At 42.5% G+C, this 17,809-nt stretch overlaps 1 protein-coding gene across 2 annotated transcripts in view; it reads right to left on the reverse strand.

Annotated features, from left to right (window-relative positions):
* The window catches only part of LOC120790544 (disks large homolog 1-like), a 113,706-nt gene that overhangs the window by 37,888 nt on the left and 58,009 nt on the right, over positions 1-17,809 (reverse strand). For both annotated transcript variants that reach the window (XM_040128174.1, XM_040128176.1), the window contains 9 exons: positions 12,615-12,668; positions 10,004-10,054; positions 7,985-8,109; positions 6,887-7,056; positions 6,572-6,708; positions 5,619-5,763; positions 4,302-4,434; positions 2,121-2,277; positions 1,369-1,471 (listed from right to left, as the gene is read on the reverse strand). In XM_040128174.1, the coding sequence (XP_039984108.1) occupies positions 1,369-1,471; positions 2,121-2,277; positions 4,302-4,434; positions 5,619-5,763; positions 6,572-6,708; positions 6,887-7,056; positions 7,985-8,109; positions 10,004-10,054; positions 12,615-12,668 (1,075 nt within the window). The remainder of the gene's footprint in view (positions 1-1,368; positions 1,472-2,120; positions 2,278-4,301; positions 4,435-5,618; positions 5,764-6,571; positions 6,709-6,886; positions 7,057-7,984; positions 8,110-10,003; positions 10,055-12,614; positions 12,669-17,809) is intronic.

A 17,809-nucleotide genomic window follows, 5' to 3' on the forward strand; every position in this document is an offset into this window, starting at 1 on the left:
AGAATGTGAGTGTGAACGCCTGTCTCTGTATGTCGGCCCTGTGATAGACTGGCAACCTGGTCCTGGGTGCATCCCGCCTCTTCCCCAGTGTCAACCGGGACTGGCTCCAGCCCCCCGTGGTAAAGCTAATGGACCGACGACCACTGACGACCTGTGTTTCACTTTATTTGTTGGACTGGTTTGTTTTGATTAAACTTTTTAAATCTTCTATAACCGGGCACAGAATAAATGAATTAACAAAACATCTAATTACATACACAGGAGATTTAGATCATTTTCAAGGGCTAGGAATTGAATTCCTTTTGTGAGCTTCTTATTTAAAAGGCGTGCGAGCCAGTGTATCACACCGTACACTAGTCTGGCCTCTAATAACACTGTTTTAGACCACCTCTCTCACTGAATAATGCATGACGATACCAGAAAGACTCACACACACGACCTCCTCCAGCAAACACATTTCTGAAGCAAATCTGAAACCAGGGGACCTGCTGTTGTTAAACTGAATGCGTGAGTGTGTGTGTGTGTGTGTGTGTGTGTGTGTGTGTGTGTGTGTGCTTGTGTGTATGTGCTATATTCAGGTCCCCCACCATGACAGCATCCCATTAGCTTAGCCAATCAGCAGTTATAACGGGGGTTAGTTTTCCTCAGTCCTCCAGTCAGACAAACATCAGGATGGTTGCTTGTGTTGAGGCACTCACCTCACTCTCAGTGTGTGTGTGTGTGTGTGTGTGTGTGTGTGTGTGTGTGTGTGTGTGTGTGTGTGTGTGTGTGTGTGTGTGTGTGCAGTTGTATGTCTATCTTTGTGAAGACCAATGTGAGTTTTAGATCTGAGGAGCGAGGACATTTTGTGTGTGTGTGCGCGCACGTCCGTATGAGTATGCAGCATGCGGGGTACATTGGCATGTTGCAGAACTATTCCATTAATTACTATCATGAAATTATTGTAAAAACTGGACCACATACTACATAACAGAAAAAGTACCGACACCTCATTAAAAAGGCTGGTAATCCTGGCATATCATCACTGCTTCCCATCTAAAACCCCTAATTAATGTTGGTTTTATTGTTTTCTTTTCCCACAATTAGCACATTTTATTTTTTAGCCGCCCCCTTTTTAATTATTTTTTTTGGGCTCTCCCACAGACTGTACTCTAGGTGGCAGCAGTACCCTGGTTGCTGCCAGGAATTACACACCGATGCACCAACTTTTCCGCCAAGCGAAGCTGCTTAGGAGACTGACATGTCGGGCAGTGGGCACAGGCATACGCTTGCCACTTTCAAGCCGTTCCTTTCAGCTTCTTCCTGTACATCAATCTGTACATCAGAGCAGAGGGATGGAAATGCACCGTGTTCATCTGCAGCACTCACCCTCCGGTCTGTACTGTGCTACTATGGTAACGGTCTGTCCCGCATTCTTCAGAGCTGCAGCTGCCTGCTCGTGTGTTGCGCTGGACAGGTCCACACCGTTCACCTGCACACAGACGTGGACGCAGAAAATTAGACCCCCCCCCTGCTGGATCAATGGTAAGGACTGTGTGGCGAGATGAGGGCTTCACTAAGAACTCTGTACGTCATGGTGGGTCAATAACTCACGGGTGGCCTGTCATATGTGTCTGTGCGTGTGTACTGTGTGTGTACTTTGTGATGCACAAAATCATTTCATGTCGGCACTTACATACATACCGGTGTCTCTACAGTCTTAGGACTTATTCCTGTTTGAGTCCTGTCTGAAGAAAATTAAAGCCGTATTTCAATTTAGTGGGACACGAAATACAGCTTTAACTCACACGTCCCCTACCAGCCCTTAGTGGTGACTGACTGACGGGTCACGGGCAAAGGAAGTAAAACCAGTTTCCGCTTTCCATTCAGATTTGTTGCAGACGCTGTGGATGGATTCAAAGCTTCGGCAAAGATTTCTGTCAGTGTGAGTTGTTTGACTCCACATCAATGACGTACAGAGACAGAAGCACAACATAAATTAACAGAATGACTCCCTTGGTGACACTGATAATAACTCCCCTGAGAATACCTGCGGAATTTGTGCTATTAATAATAGCAGTGGTGACGGTAGTCGCGTTACATGTCTGTGTGTACTCTATGTACTAGGTCTTCGCTCATACCGATAGGATGCGGTCTCCCTTTCGCAGCTCCCCGCAGAGATCAGCCGGACCTCCAGCCAGGATGAAGGAGATGAAGATTCCCTCTCCATCCTCACCTCCGACAATGTTAAAGCCGAGACCCGTAGACCCCCGCTGCAGCACCACCCGCCTGGGTTCTCTGGAACAAAACACAAATCAAATACACATACACCGCATTATCATTTTAGAACAAATTATTTTCAAAATTGTAGGGTTTTTTTTCTTAATCGGCGTGAGAGTAGGCAACTTAATCTATGACAACATTTGATCAATCCGTCAGGACTCAGATAGTAACTTTCGCTTTGTCGTTGCTTCTAGTTCAAGTAGAACTGATCGACGGGAATAAAACCTGCTTAACCACAGTCTAAGAACCAGTTATAAGGAGCAGTGAGAGGCGGTAGGAGGAAGACAGCACAAGAAATTACGTAAATTAATATTTTATTCTTAAAAGATAAACAGTGACGGTTTAAAGGCTCTCTGAATGTATAAAATCTGCGATACGAGCCTATAGCGTGGTGATAAATGGTGCATCTCAGTGGGAGAAAGGGGAATTTAACATTACGATCATTCACCGCTTTGACCAGCAGGTGTCAGTATTGCATTGTGTCTGATTTGCTGCACCGCCACAGGTAGCGCCTCTGTGCTAAACCCACACTGCCTTGAGTGTATTTCAGCAGTGGGAGGAAACGAGCTCACGTGCAGGAAATCCAAGTCAACAAAGGCAAAAACATGCAAACACATTTTAAAGAAAGCTGAAAAACTGGTCCTTCTCGCAGCGAGGCAACCACTGGACCTGCATGTCAGTCTGAATTTTAGATGAAAGCAATCACGATTATTTAAAGAAACGTAGCTGCAAGAGTTCACCACACTTTAGTGAGTTATCAGACTATTCATTAACTAACTTACATCAGTGAAAATTGGATTTTATCTCCATTTTGCAGACTGAGTGTTTCAGTTTTAAAAGAAAAAAAAGACAAACAAATGAATGGGATTAGGAAGAAACAGAAGAAAGCAGATGTTCTTAAAATCGGGATCACTCGGTGGACATTCATTAAAACCCATAATCCTCTATTTGCATGACAAACTAATCAGAGAGCGAGAGAGAAAGACGGGATTCAGAGGGTGACGGACAGATAAAAACAGACAACAAAAAGAATCAGAGAAAAGAGGAAGGCAGACGCCAAAATGACCATTCTGCAGTCAGTCTGAGGCTTATCAGATTTATTATAATCGAAGCCCTCTGATTGGCCCAAAGGTTTATGACGAAATGAGTCATATTCTGGTAACCACGGTGATGCCACTTGAGTGACGAGGGCTGTGATAGGCTGTAATCCTTCCATTAAAATGGATTAAAGACAGTAGAGCAGCTCTGAGAATCTGCGTGCGTGTACGTGCATGTGTGTACATATGTGGACTGAGTCCTGAGACACAATTCGCACTGCCATCTGCCTTTTACTGCCAAACACACACACACACACACACACACACACACACACACACACACACACACACACACACACACACACACACACACACACACACACACACAGCAGCGTGAGCAGGGCCTTGAATGGGGACATGAAAGAAGCTCTAAAGGAAAGGAGAAAGTACAAGAAGAAAAGATTGACCTTTGACCCTGTAAACAGCTGGATTTATCTGACAGAATTTCCTCAAAGTTGCCACAGAATTTTGAATTTTCTCCTACTGACAAACTTTGCAATAAGTAGTGATTGACGTGCATAATCAGCCTGAAAAATGATTTGGTTTAAGCTGCTGTTACTGTACATAAATCTCCATTATAGTTAGATGTCCAATAGTTGAGGTTTCAAAGCCTAAAGTGAGTGAAGTATTAAAGCGGACACCATGTTTTGTAAAATATCACATAAATGGAAACATTATCAATGTCAAGCTGTGCAAAATTGTATACACATTAATTCCCTATATACATGTATTCAAACATTATATATTTGGTTATCTCTGGAAACTGTGAGATGAATTTTGAAAAAATTATAATAATGAATAGATTTGATCATGTCTCAGTAATGATTGACCCTCAGGTCGGTTAAGGTCAGGATACTAGAGAACCACAATTTTACCAAAAGAGAAAAAAGAAAAAAGAAAAAAAAAAATCAAAAAACTTTGTGCAATCACATGATTTCTCACCTGGTGATGTCGTCGTCTCCGGTCATGGCCCTGGGCAGCGGTGAGTATCTGGGAGTGGTTAACGGAGCGGGGCTTACAGACTGACTGCCACTCATGTAGGGGCTAATATGGTTGTCTTGATGAGGGGAGTACGCTGGAGGAGCACAGACAAGTTTATCGTCATCTCGAAGGCTAAATGTCTACGTTCATGTACTTTCCGTATGGTTCCTGCTCAAAAACACTGCCATTCTACAACTGGCTCTGATTAATCCGTAAATATGTCAACTGAAACTTATCGTATAAGTATCTGATTGTCCCACAGTCAGCTCAAATCCTCAGTCAGTCAAAACTGTTGACAGACTGTATGTAATTAGTTGTAATGCAGGTATATGGAGAGATAGCAGTGTGACGTATGCTGTTCGGTAATTAGTGATAAATGACACCTTTCTGATTTGGAGAGGTTACAAGAGGCGGTAATTCGGTGGACCACATTTACCCACTCTGACAATTGGACTCTTATATAACGCATTTAAAACTGTCTGGGGAGGCGTGTGGGAGAGTAATGAAAATTTTTGGCTCTATACCATGAGAACAAAAACAATAATCCCCCCCCGTGGTATTCAGCTCTGAGGTTGAAAACTACTGCAAATTCTATTGCTCCCTTCGCTTAAGAGTAGCAAATGCTACTATGACAAAAGGAGAGATAACAATGAACATTTTGACCACACCTTTTTACCTTTACCGACATGCTGAAGACGCGCAACTGTATTTTTCCGACACAGTTAGAGGTGACTGTCCTTAAACTGAGCCTAAGCGATGATATGCACCAGCATGGAAAGGTCCAATTAACAGTGGAGCTGTCAACTTCATTCCCTCAACTACTGACATATAACTTTTCAGAAAGGTTAACTAGATTTTGCCACCTTGGGCTGCACTTCTGTGTTATATCAGCGACTGAACATGTTGCCCTGTGACTCCGAGAAAGAGTCTTTTGGAATTCTAATTACCGTCTGCTCAAAGTCTAATGGCAAATGAGAGCTTCCTTACGAACCCACCCGCCCAAAGCAAAAACCTCCCCCTGCGGCTTTGCTCCCCGCTGTTCTTGATAGCTCAACACCGTCTGGCTCTAAAATGCCACATTCGCCAGAGCACCGTTTCACTGCAAGTTGTTTCCGATGTTGCGAAGGAGAGTGAGACGTGAGAGCCCGCAGCGCCTGGAAGGTGCCGGATTGCACAAACCCACGTTTTGCAATAAACTACGAGCAACGTCATACTATGTGCCTGCTTCGTGGTTAAGTGTTATGCTCAAAGCTCTGCGGTGTGTGTGTGTGCACGTACAATTAGTGACATCGGGTGGAGGGAAGTTGTCATTGATAAAAAGGGAGGTGTGCTTGGCTACACGGAGGTACACGACGTCAGGAGTCGACTTCAGGGCGGCCACTGCCTCCTCGTGAGTTACCTCCTCCAAACAGGAGCTGTTCACCTGGAGACGCACAAAGACATGTGCTGTTTTAGTATTTACAGACATGCCTAACCACACACAGACAGCCCGTGGACAACATTAAGGCCCGATGCAACACCATACCTGACCGCCGCATAAAACATACAATGGGGAAGCGGTCACGCAGCTCTGTGGCTGTTGTCATGCATCCTAGCCTCTACTGCTGGACACTGATCTAATGGAGAGGAAGCCCTCATCACGCCGTACTCAGTTCCCCGCCGAGTGGGTCTGCTGCTGTGTCAAATCGCCTGTAACAGGCCGGGAGGCTGAGCAGAAGAGTAAAGACCTGATACATGCTTACCCCTGTACATTGTACTTCCCCTAATATTCCTAATTTAGTATTAGAGAATAACATAGCCAGTAGGTAATATGTAAGGATTTAATAAAGTGGGGTAACGGAGATGATGCACCTTATTGAGGCTCCAAACTCAATTGAAAGTTTAAACAAGGAGGATCATCCCAAAATTGGTTATATTGCTGCTGAAAAATTACACCTCTGGCTTTCATAAGGGCCATTCATTTCATATACAGTGTTACTAAGGGATATTTGTCACGTAAATTCAATAAAAGCATGATGTTAAGGGATATCCACGACCTATTTGGGGCTAATGAACCTGAATTTATATTCTCATCTGAAAGTTGTTGAAGCAAACTTAGCAAACTGTGTTGCATTTCTTAGAGGGTAACGTACGTAGACTGGATGATAATTTGCGTGATAACACGTTGCCTAGTGCAGAGAAGAAAACAAGAGAAGAAGGGGGTAAAAAAGGTATAAAAAGGTGCTTCTTACAGCCACAAGTTTGTCCCCTATCTGTAGCCGTCCGTCTTTGTGTGCAGCCCCTCCCTCGATGATTTTCGTCACGTAGATGCTGTTGTCGCCGGGGACGTGTTGGTTTCCAACTCCACCTGCTATACTGAATCCTAAACCTGACAGAAAACGACAACAACACGTCATAGGTTTAATCTCCGTCCTGAGCAACCAGAGGCTGTTTCTCAATGTTTCACATCTGCACCTGCTCCTTTGGGCCACATGAAAAGTTAGTCCGGGTCCGGAACTGCCTTACCCCTGCAGACGTCCATGTTTGCTTGTGTAGCATTGCCTCACCTTTTGGCCCTTTCACCAGCTTGATATCCATCATTCTCTCGGTGAGGCTCCTCCTGCGTCGTATGCACAGTCGGACCAGACCTCCCGCTTCTTTCAGTGCCTCCACAGCCCCGCTGTGGGTCACCTCCCTGACGTCTGTTTCATTTACCCGGACTATGCAGTCATTCACCCTGCAAAGCAAAGTCACATGCAGTAGAGATGTCATTTGACTTGCATGAGGAGGTAAATGGTGAAGGAATGCAAAACGTTACAGTCACTCACTCTCAAACTGGACATGGGAGAAATGTGTTTTTTGTTTTTTTTGCTTTTTTTTTTTTTACAGAGGAAGCAGAGGGGGAACAAATTCCTGACAAAGTTCTTTTAGTTGTTTGGCCTTTTATTCAACTACTTTCCTTTTTAAGGTTCAATTAAGGAAAAGGTAGAAGGATTTTTGATGTGGTTGCGATGCCACGAGAGAGAAGTGAAGTGAAGGAAGGCTCATTTATGGGAGGACGCCTGGTTCAACCAGACATATGCTGTCGGTTCCTGAAGAGCATTCTCTACGACCACTGGCAGTGAAACTCCTGGGCAAAATTGTAGAGGGCAAGACATGAAATTCGGGTCTTCAAACTTTCATGTGATGAAACACACCAACAAACAGCTCATTTACTGTTTCCATACAGCAGAATTTTAATATGTCGACTGGGTCTGTCGGCTTTGCTACATGGTTGACAACACAACTGCTGTCTGACCTCGATGATGTGTTGCGACAATAATGTTACCCGGTCAAGAAACTGCTCGCGACCTTCACTTGTGACACTATATGCATGAACATTTTTGCTGTATTTCGTGCGTGGGCTGCAGCTTTAAATACTGTGCACCTTGAAACTGCAAACCTCCAAACGTCAATGCAAGGTTTTGCCAATATCAGAGACCGTCGGTTTGAATTCATGTCGTCTACAACGATTGTTACAGTCACAAGAATCAGCTGTGATCGTCATTAAATTGTACCTGCGTTGCCCTAAACAAAAATCTGTTCAGGCCATCATTTACTAAACACTGATGCCCCCCAATTTTACATGCCGAGCCCTCGTATTTCACAACAAGGAGCGTATATACCTGAGTCGTCCATTCTGTGCTGCTGCCCCTCCAGGTATAATCTTGGTGATGAAGATAGAGGGGTCTTCTCCGATGTGTGGGTTGTCGGTCCCTCCGGCGATACTGAACCCAAGGCCTGAGTTACCCTACACAGAGTGTGTTTTTAATGGGAAAAATACACATAATCCGATTATCAATATTGCTTTTAAAAGATCATTTCTGCTGCTACAGGATTTGATGATGTACTGCAGGATTAATGACAACGTTACTGTCAAAAACGTTTGACTGATTTTCATTAAAATCTTTTTTTAATTTTACCTGCTCTGCCACAAAGCAAATCACCAAGCGAAAACGTTTTGATAATAAATAAAAGTGCATATAAATTGATAACCGATAACTACAATTAGATCCCCTCTATAACACATCACCTGATGGCAGCCATTGCTTTCAATGGGTATAAAGCCAGTGTAATGTCTGTGCCTGCGTTTGCGTGTGTATGTCCATAGTGTCTTTAAAGCAGACCCAGTCAAGCAGACAGAACCAGGTCACGGGAGAATAGAGTGAGAGAGGGAGAGGGATGGACAGCGAGCCTCGGGGTGAGGAAAGGGGAATATAATGAGAGACGGGGGAGGAGGATCAGGGGGAGGAAAGTAGGGGAAGGATGGACGAGGAGTAGAGAGGACGGGGAAACTGGGGCAGCAGAGTCAGACCAACGGTGGGACGGCGTGAAGGAAAAGTAGAAGGATGAGAGGGAGGGAAAGGAGAAAGATAACTGAAGATAGTTAAGCTAGAGCAGATGGCGTTTTATGAATAAATACTCCGATTTTATCTATTTAATCTGTTTTGTTTTTTAGATTCAAAAGTTTTGATTTGTTTTGTCGTAATACTAGGAGACATAAAAACAAGTCAATTTTTTCTCCGGCGATGAACAATGTGGTTTGTAAACTACTGTGTGACCCCTAATCCGTCATCCAAAAAGTACTTAATGAATTCATTTATGTTGTTGTATGTGTTTCCTTAAAACACTCCTGTCACTGAACTTACTTTAGTATCATTATGTTTGTGATTATGCATACCTCACTACTTCACCTCAAAGATGTCTGACAGCCTAAACGTGTAGTAAAATATTCTAATAAAAGCTAAACAAAAGGTAAACTGCGTTGGCTGGATTCAGCCTTGACCGACGCTGTAAGAAGTATTCAGATCATTTACTTAGGCAGAAGTAGCAAATATATCCACTTACATACCGTATAACCGTTGTGCATTTAAAGTCTTACTTAAGTAAAAGTACCAAAGTATTAACAGCAAAATGTAATGCACTTGTCAAAAGTGTCAGTGTTATTATATTGCACATGTTAATTAGGAAAGAGAAGCACTTACAGTCCATACAATTGCTTTGTTTTGAAGCTCGCAGGAAGTGAAAACTATCAACAACTTTGAGGCTGATCTTTTCAACATTTTCATTTTTAAAATATGATTTATTTTATTAGATATAGAGCATGAACCAAGTTATATCACAAGCGTGTGCATTTTCTAAATACTGCAATGGCTGATTCAAATATATTGTGTGACTTGCCACATTCATTGTTTCCAGATATCCCAAAACGATCTCGTAATCTTGAGCTCTAGCTTTTAAGTTCGTGATAATTGTATATTTTGTCTTCCAATTTTTTTGTTGACTCAGAGTCGGATGATACCAAAATAAGCTCACACAAATTTATGCAAAAGGCCAGTTTCAAAAATCAATGAGCTATTTTAACCTGTTAGAATCCCCTTTAGAAGAAAGCTTTTTGGTCTTTTTGCATGTTTCTGTCTATGCACAGGTTCCCGTTTCTCCTGGTTTAAAACGGACAGGCCCGCCAAATAATTCCTGCTCCTGACGGCGCTGTCGATGTTCTCGGTGTGTTTAGGGAAGACAGAGGTCGGTCTGAACAGACGGAGGTTTCTCTTTCTGAGGTTCTGGTGTGACTGAGAATGTTTGCAGTGTGTGTGATAAGCACGCATGCTAGCGGTGTGTTGTCAGTGTTTGAGAGTTTTTACCCGCTCCAGCGTGATTTCCTCATACTCATAGTCTGCTTCTGTTCCATTGACCTGTTAAAATAAAAAGGGAAAAAGGAAGAAAAGAGAGCTGTGTAAATTAAGGTAAATACTGAAGGCCGTTTCCCTGCAGTTTGAGTAGAGCTTTTGACATTAATTATTTCTATGTAGAGCTGCAACAATTAGTGGATAAGTTGAACGAAAGATAATTAATCTGCAACTATTTTGATTATTGATTAATGGTGTAAGTCCATTTTCAAGCCGATATGCCAAACATTTGATGGTTTCAGCTTCTCAAATGTTAGAATTGGCTTTATATTAAATGAAATATCTGTTTGCTGGACAAAAGAAGACATTTGATACCATCAGTTTGGAAAGAGCGACGGGCCATAGAGGAAACAATTGGCGGATGAATCGATGGTGAAAACAATTGTTAGTTACGGCCCAATTTCAACGCCGTCTTTTGTTCTGTGACACGTCAGTTGGCGCTGGCAGGTACATTGTCCTCCCATGTTGCGTCAGACTTTCCTGTTTATCGCAGCTCTGTTCACTTTCTCACCATTTTTGCACTTCAAGCATATACGCTGAATATTCTGCGCCAGTCAGTGGGATATTTTCGAACACCCATCAGCCTTCGGGAGCTTCTTCTCCGATTCTCATACAGTGTCCGGGCTGATTATCCGATCATTACTTCCTTCATCAGGTAACACATCATGAAGCGAATATCAAAATAACAGAGAAGTGAATTTTAGGCATTTGAGTATTTATGAATGACGCATGAATCCCGCAGATTAAACTGGTGATGCGTACTTAATGATGATGTGTCTCTGATGTCATATTTAAGATCATCCCTGATGAGTTGCCCGTGAGCCAGGCACACTGCTCGGCCAGGACTGTCTGTGCCGTGAAATATATTAACATCTACTTTTTCTGACTGAATGAAAAGCACGCGGAATTAAATCTGATCCGAGCAGACTATTATATATTCGGTTTTCCACTTGGTTTATAACTGGAGATGAGTTTGTTGTTTTTGCTATAGCGGCTGCAGGCAGGCAGGCAGGCAGGCATGGCACACACAACAACCAAAACGCACACACACACACACACACACACACACACACACACACACACACACACACACACAAAAACAGTAGTCGAGTGGCATCCCAATGGCCCATGTAATCCCCTTGGCTGTAATCTGTGTCTCTGTGCAGACAGATTAGTTTAGATTTTGAATTCCTGTCATTTCAAACAGAGGGCACAATCTACTATCAGCCACCGTGTACTGTCTACTATTACCTACCACATTCGCGTACATATTTAGAATGGATTGGGTAGTAGTTGTAGGCCGTATTTATAACTCACTATAAATATAAAACACAAGGTTATTCTGGTACAAATTGAGGACAATAGGTAAAAGTTTGGGGTTCCAATTCCTGTAAAATGTCCTGTAATATTTAATTAATTCAGGAAAATATCGGCTGTACTGTAACTCTATATTAATAAGAGTTTTAAGATGATCATAGTTATAGTCAGTGCTTCCTGTAGTAGGCAGCAATGGCATCATGCAGCTGCCATTGTGTTTATAATTTTCCCACTGGAAAAAAAAAAAAAAAAGGTTGCCGTACCAACTTTGCCTGATTTTGAGCTGCAAAAAACCCCTGCCGGCTTTCAAAAGAGTCATCGGCAATGAAAGTAAACAGGTTTTCTTTTTTTTTCTGCGTTTGTTACATGTATTAATCACATTTCTTTGGAAGAGAGTAACAGTCAGGGATCATATCAGACATATATTGAGTGAAATCTGCGTGAGAGAAATCTTTTTCTCTGTGTATTTTATTCCAGGCAGTTCGGCGGGGAGTAATTCCACAGTAATTACATAATGAACTTATCTAACAACAACAGACACTGACTCTCTCTGGCAGCTGGCAACCAGTAAAATGACATCTGGATCCATCTAGTTCTGGACTGAGCTTTTTGTCTAAAACCAGGATGTTACTATCACTACTCTGCACATTTGTTGTGGAGAAATATTCAAATTACTGCACATTTGTAGTAGAAGCTCCCAGAAGTCCCGCAAGTAGAATAACCTTTAATAATACATTTTTATCAAAATTTTTGGCGATTACTTTTCTGTCAATTGTCAAATCAATTAATCGACCAATCATTTCCGCACTAACGAACGAAAAATCAATTCCTACACCAGAGGCGTTCACATCATAATCACCACACCACAGAGTAGCATTAGTTCAGCCTTAAATGACTAAGTTGTTATGTTCAAATTCAGGTTGTACTCATTGTTCTAGCTGCATAAAAGAAAAAAATCTCGATTAACTGTGTTTAATTTTGCATATTCACCTATACTACAGACGTAAAGCCAGCTCCAGCCACCACTGGTCAACCACCCACAACCACTGACACGTATTTAGTCTTTATCCTAAATGTGTGTGATTTTTTTTCCCCTCACTCGACTTTAGTCAGAAAACTCTTTAGAAACACTTGGCCACAGTTGGCCACCGAGATTTTACAGTAACCCGCAGGGTGCAGATGCAAAGTACACAGGTGGGCAGAGGTTTGAACTTGGCATTGCTGACATGATATTAGAGCAAATACTTACATATGGGGGGGTGTCGATGCTGTCTGCGTTGACCACCACTGGAGGGGGGTTGGCCTGCACGAGAGAACAGAAGAGTTATCGATCACTTTTAAATTCAAGGATATTATCACGAAAAACTTCCCCACCGTGAAACTTAACCTGCACACACTCAAACAAACAGAGAGCAGTGGCAGTGACTTACTCGTCTCATGTTTTGGTACAGCATGTTGAGAACCTCTGCTACAGATCACCACCATGGAGCGACTGCATACACTGCATGACATACTGCACAGCCCTTATACTGGACTTATGTACTAAACTGTTTTATGAAGCTCTGCTACTGTGCCATGGAGAACGCTTAGCAATCCCGCACCGCGCCGCAAAGTACTACATCACAATACCCTGAACATTTGCGTTTTACATTGTACTCTCACAGCCTGTAGGATACTCTGTATGGTATTTATGACACTATATTTTACTACACTATCTCAATTGTATGTCAGTTGCATCCAGTGTCCTAAATTAAATTGACATCCCTGATTCATCTTGTTTTTACAAATCCAAGATGCAATACGCTGTGTCCTGTCTACCACAAGTGCCTCCTCCCTCCTCCTCTCGCCCTTCCCCCCAAGTGGTTCTTCTCGAAGCTCACTCTCCTCCTCCTCCCCGGCCTCCTTCAAGAGTCCAGTCCTGGAGAGATCGCTGCTAAAAGAGCTAGAGGTTAGAGCAGCGGCAGATGAATGACTATATCTTTCCTCTCGCTTCCTACGCAAGCACGTCAAATGAAAAACCTCGCGCTGACTAATAAGTAGCCACAAGGTATCTTTTTCTCCCTGTATTTCCAAGGGGAGTTTCAGCCCCCATCTTATCATTCCACCCTTTTACCTCCTGCCTCCACTTGTTCCACCTGTCTCCTCTAACTTTCTCCACAGGAAGTATCTAGCGCTCGCCAGTCCAGCCTCTGCAGCTCTAGTCAGCGGCCCAGTAAGGAGCCAGCGGGTCCACGTCCAAGTAATCTGAAGTTCCGGCTTTTTTGGCTCCAGCCAAAAACAGGTCACAAACCAACCTACTAGACAAGGATCAAACAAGCTAGCCAACCAAAAGGACAGTCCACCCAGACTTCACGGCATCAATGTGCAACAGAGCAGCAATAGCTTCTATCCCTCTACACTAATCTCAACCTCTCTCAACCCCCCTTCCACTCCTTTATCTTCTCTCTCTCTCTCTCACAGACACATACACACACACATATATTTTCTCATTCCATGTCTCTCTCTCTCCCCACCACATGCCCAACTGTCTGTCAGTCAAGCTGACTGTATGCTTGATCCCACAAGGGAACAGAAAGAGAGGGGGGGGGGGATTATAGGTATGGTGGGAGGAGTCAAATCTGAATGCTCAACAACGGCAACGAGGAGCAGAGGGTGCAGACAGTAAAAAAAATCAACAGTGTGAGAACAGATGTGGAGGAAGGCTGAGAGGAAGGGTGAATGAAAGAGATGAAGGGGATACAGTTCTGTTTATGGTTATAGAGGAGGGAGTGAGAACGTGCTGACAGTTGCAGTTGTTAGGATATGTTTGTGTGTGTGTGTGTGTGTGTGTGTGTGTGTGTGTGTGTGTGTGTGTGTGTTTGGGTTTATGCGAATGAAGGCAAGAAAGAAAAAGTTACAAATGGAGGTTAAAGATGATCACTACGCTCTATTTAGCAACTACGATCAGAAATATTCTGAGGTGCCACTTGACTCAAAGAAATATTACAATGCTACATGTTCATGCTGTGTACTTTCAGAAAAAATAAGCCTGAGCCGAACCTTTAACCTCGATGGTGCTACGGTCATAGACAACTCTCAGGATGTGAGAGCTTTGAATATTACAGACAATGGTGGAATAATTCATTATGCAGAAGAATGGCCCCTTTAAGAGTTATATTATGCTACTAATGTAGAACTTCAAATGACAAAGAAACAAGTAAATATGCCTGTCAAATACTAAAAAGCACAATATTTCCCACTAAAATATCGTGGATCAGAAGTATAAAGTAGTAGAAAACGGAAATGTATAAATTGTACTGTAGTACAGTACTTGAGTAAATGTACTTAGCTATATTTCACCACTGATTACAGAATTACACTGCAGATGATTTCCAATAGGTAGTAACAGTCTTTGCTCCCTTTAGAATTTAGAAATCAGGTCTGCTCTTAAAATGTGATTTTTATCATTGTAACGAATCTTATAGATTAAATGCAAAGGCCAAACAAAACATCACAAAAGGGACTGGGAAGCCCCCATGGGATCCCAAGATAAATCTGAGGACTCACAAGATGATTAAAGGGTTATGAAAGAAAATTTTGTATTTTTTTTTTTTGTAAAATAGAGTAGTGGATATTTTCACCACTTTGGGCCTTGAAACCCATTCCAATGAAATCTGAGAGGGAAAAAAATATATATATACTGCTACAACCTGTGATGTGGGGTCACAAGTAGAGATCACGGGGTTCTGGTCTAACCTGTGGTTGTCTGCAAATAATTCAATGAGCTATGTCGACTCATATTGACGAAAATAACAGGTCTCCACTGTGTTACCAGATATTTAGTCAATACAAATTTAGTTTGGAGGGTAGACAACATTAGCAGCACTGACTGCCAAACACCGTGCATTTTATATATATGATTCTACAGCCTCTGAAACCGTTTGCATTCTCGCAGAACTTCCACAAGTTTCCTCATTCCTTTTCTTTGTCCAACAAAGTGACATTGACTGAGTCATCTCACCTGATGCCAGTGTAATCCATTAACATTTTATGCTGACTGGCTTTACCCAAACAACCACTTGCCAAAATTAATTTGTTTGCCACTGCCTCACACGTGCCTCAACCTTATCTGACACCTTCATCATTGTAACAGGAGCATACACATCAGTTAAACTTCTCCGTGTGTGTGTGTGTGTGTGTGTGTGAGTGTGTGTGAGAAATTCACAGAGCGACAAATCCAGTCTGTCGGTCAGCTGGTGATTTCATTGACACGCCATGTCAGTCTGCATATTATGTAACATCAATATGCGTGTGTGTGTGTGTGTGTGTGTGTGAGTATGTTTGCATGGGGTAGTGTTACATGAAAAGGCCAAAAGAACAAACGCGCAAATATAAACAAACAAGCGCTCACAGGGAAATACACAAAGACACACAACATCCATATCCAGACAGTGTTTTGTCACTCTGTGCAAGTCATTGTTCGTTGTTACATAATTGCTGTTACAACAGCTGTGTTATCTTGGCATTATAGCCTGGTTCAGTCCAGCACAGCACAGCTTAGAAAGAGATCCAGACCATCCCTGTTTGTCTTATCAGGTTGTTTGGAAATGTTGAAGTAGGTGTGTGTGTGTGTGTGTGTGTGTGTGTGTACTTCGGAAAACGATCCTCCGCCAGTGCAGCGTGCCGCGCGCAGCTTCTACGCTATCGTCATGATTAGTCAGATATCAATTAGCAGATGAATCTGGATTGGGTAAACAGAAATCAAGATTCCCAAAAGACGTAACAATGCACGGCAAGTAGTCAAATAATGAATCAATGTGCAATGTGCTGTGCATGACATGCCATGCACACACACTCATACAATCAAGAAAATACAAACACACAAACGCAAACACACACAGGCCAAAGGAAAAAGGGAACAAACCTAACTGGACACAATGGCGAGTGATTGCGTACATTTATAACATTTGAAATCTTAATTCAAAGGTTTGTTTCCCTAACATCTGACCTTACCTGCCGCACACTCTGCTACACAAGATTTTATTTATAGAACAGAGGAGCTATTGTTACATGGTGAAGACTAATGCACACATTCATACACACAAATGCTCCACTTCTAATATCAGTGTGACTCTAATCAAATTAGAACGGCCATGCTAATCACGCTAATCAGATTACTGATGCCTGCTACCTCTGATCACCGCGTCCGCAGCAGATGTACAGAACGAAAACCACCCCAACAACAGCTAACAGGCAGCTGCCATGCTCTATTCTTCAGGTCACTATAGTAGAGTTTGTGCAATACGAACTGTATGTCCTGGATGGCTATGCTCTTTTGATTATATCATCAGGGAAGATGAAATATCATAAGCACCGCTATTATCATCATTCTGTGACGTTCGATCAGCTGCAGGCTTTGTTTTGTGATGAGTTATTCCTGTAAATCGCTCATTTACCTGCCATCCGCTTGGTCTGTTGGTTTCCTACATTTACCCAGAATTACTTTCAGCATCCCTCCGAGAGTCACACCCCGCACGCGCTATGAATGACGTTGCAATTTGGTTCGACGGCTCGGAGCCCAGGTTCAGTGGAGGAAGAACTGAAGCACTTCAGGCTGTCGGTGCTTCACTTAAAAAGGTCAGTTTGACAAAGATAATGGCAACATTACAGTAGTGACCTTCCAATTCTGAAATGTCTACACTATTGTGCTCAGATACAAGTACAACTCTTAGGGCTTGCTTACAGCAGCTACTGTACTATGTAGACTCACCATCACGGGGTCGTACTGCGTGTTCGACGGAAACTGATGTCACCAATTACATTCATTCCCTTTTCTCTTTGACCCATCGCTCTCGCAGTGTCTAATATACAGTATCTCGTCACGTATTGACTCCCAGGGGTACTCTGAACGTTAATGGAATACGCAATCAATTTGACTGCATAACTTGTGCTGTTTCCTGATTGCGTTATTCACACTTTTTTTTTGAAATTTCCAAAATTCATTCAGACATTATTAATGTCAAAAACACTTACTAAGTTAAAAGTTATTTAAAGTTATTTAAAGATTATGAAGCCCAGTTCTTGTTCTGCCCAATTATTTTCCTTTTTAAAAAAAATTTTTTTGGTAAATAAGACAAAGTGAGGTAAGGTAAGAAAAATAAAACCACCGTAAAATGGTGTTTTGTACTTCATATGTTCACTCTTACCCTCGGCTGATAAGTAACTGAGTTAGTTACCATCTTAAAGCGATAGAATAACCAAGCTGCGGGATGTGTGCGCAAATAATGCTGATGTAAGTGGCTGCAAACAATATCAACAATAAAATAAAATCAACGAAAACTGTGTGGAACTCCTTGCTCCTTGTGTGATGTGAAAGCTTCTCTACATGTGCACCTTTAAGACTGCTTTGTAGGCCTTTATGTGTAGACCTTGGTCGGGCCTCTCTTTTAATGCCTGACAAAGGTG

Source organism: Xiphias gladius, chromosome 6, assembly GCF_016859285.1.
Source record: "Xiphias gladius isolate SHS-SW01 ecotype Sanya breed wild chromosome 6, ASM1685928v1, whole genome shotgun sequence".
NCBI lineage: Eukaryota > Metazoa > Chordata > Actinopteri > Istiophoriformes > Xiphiidae > Xiphias > Xiphias gladius.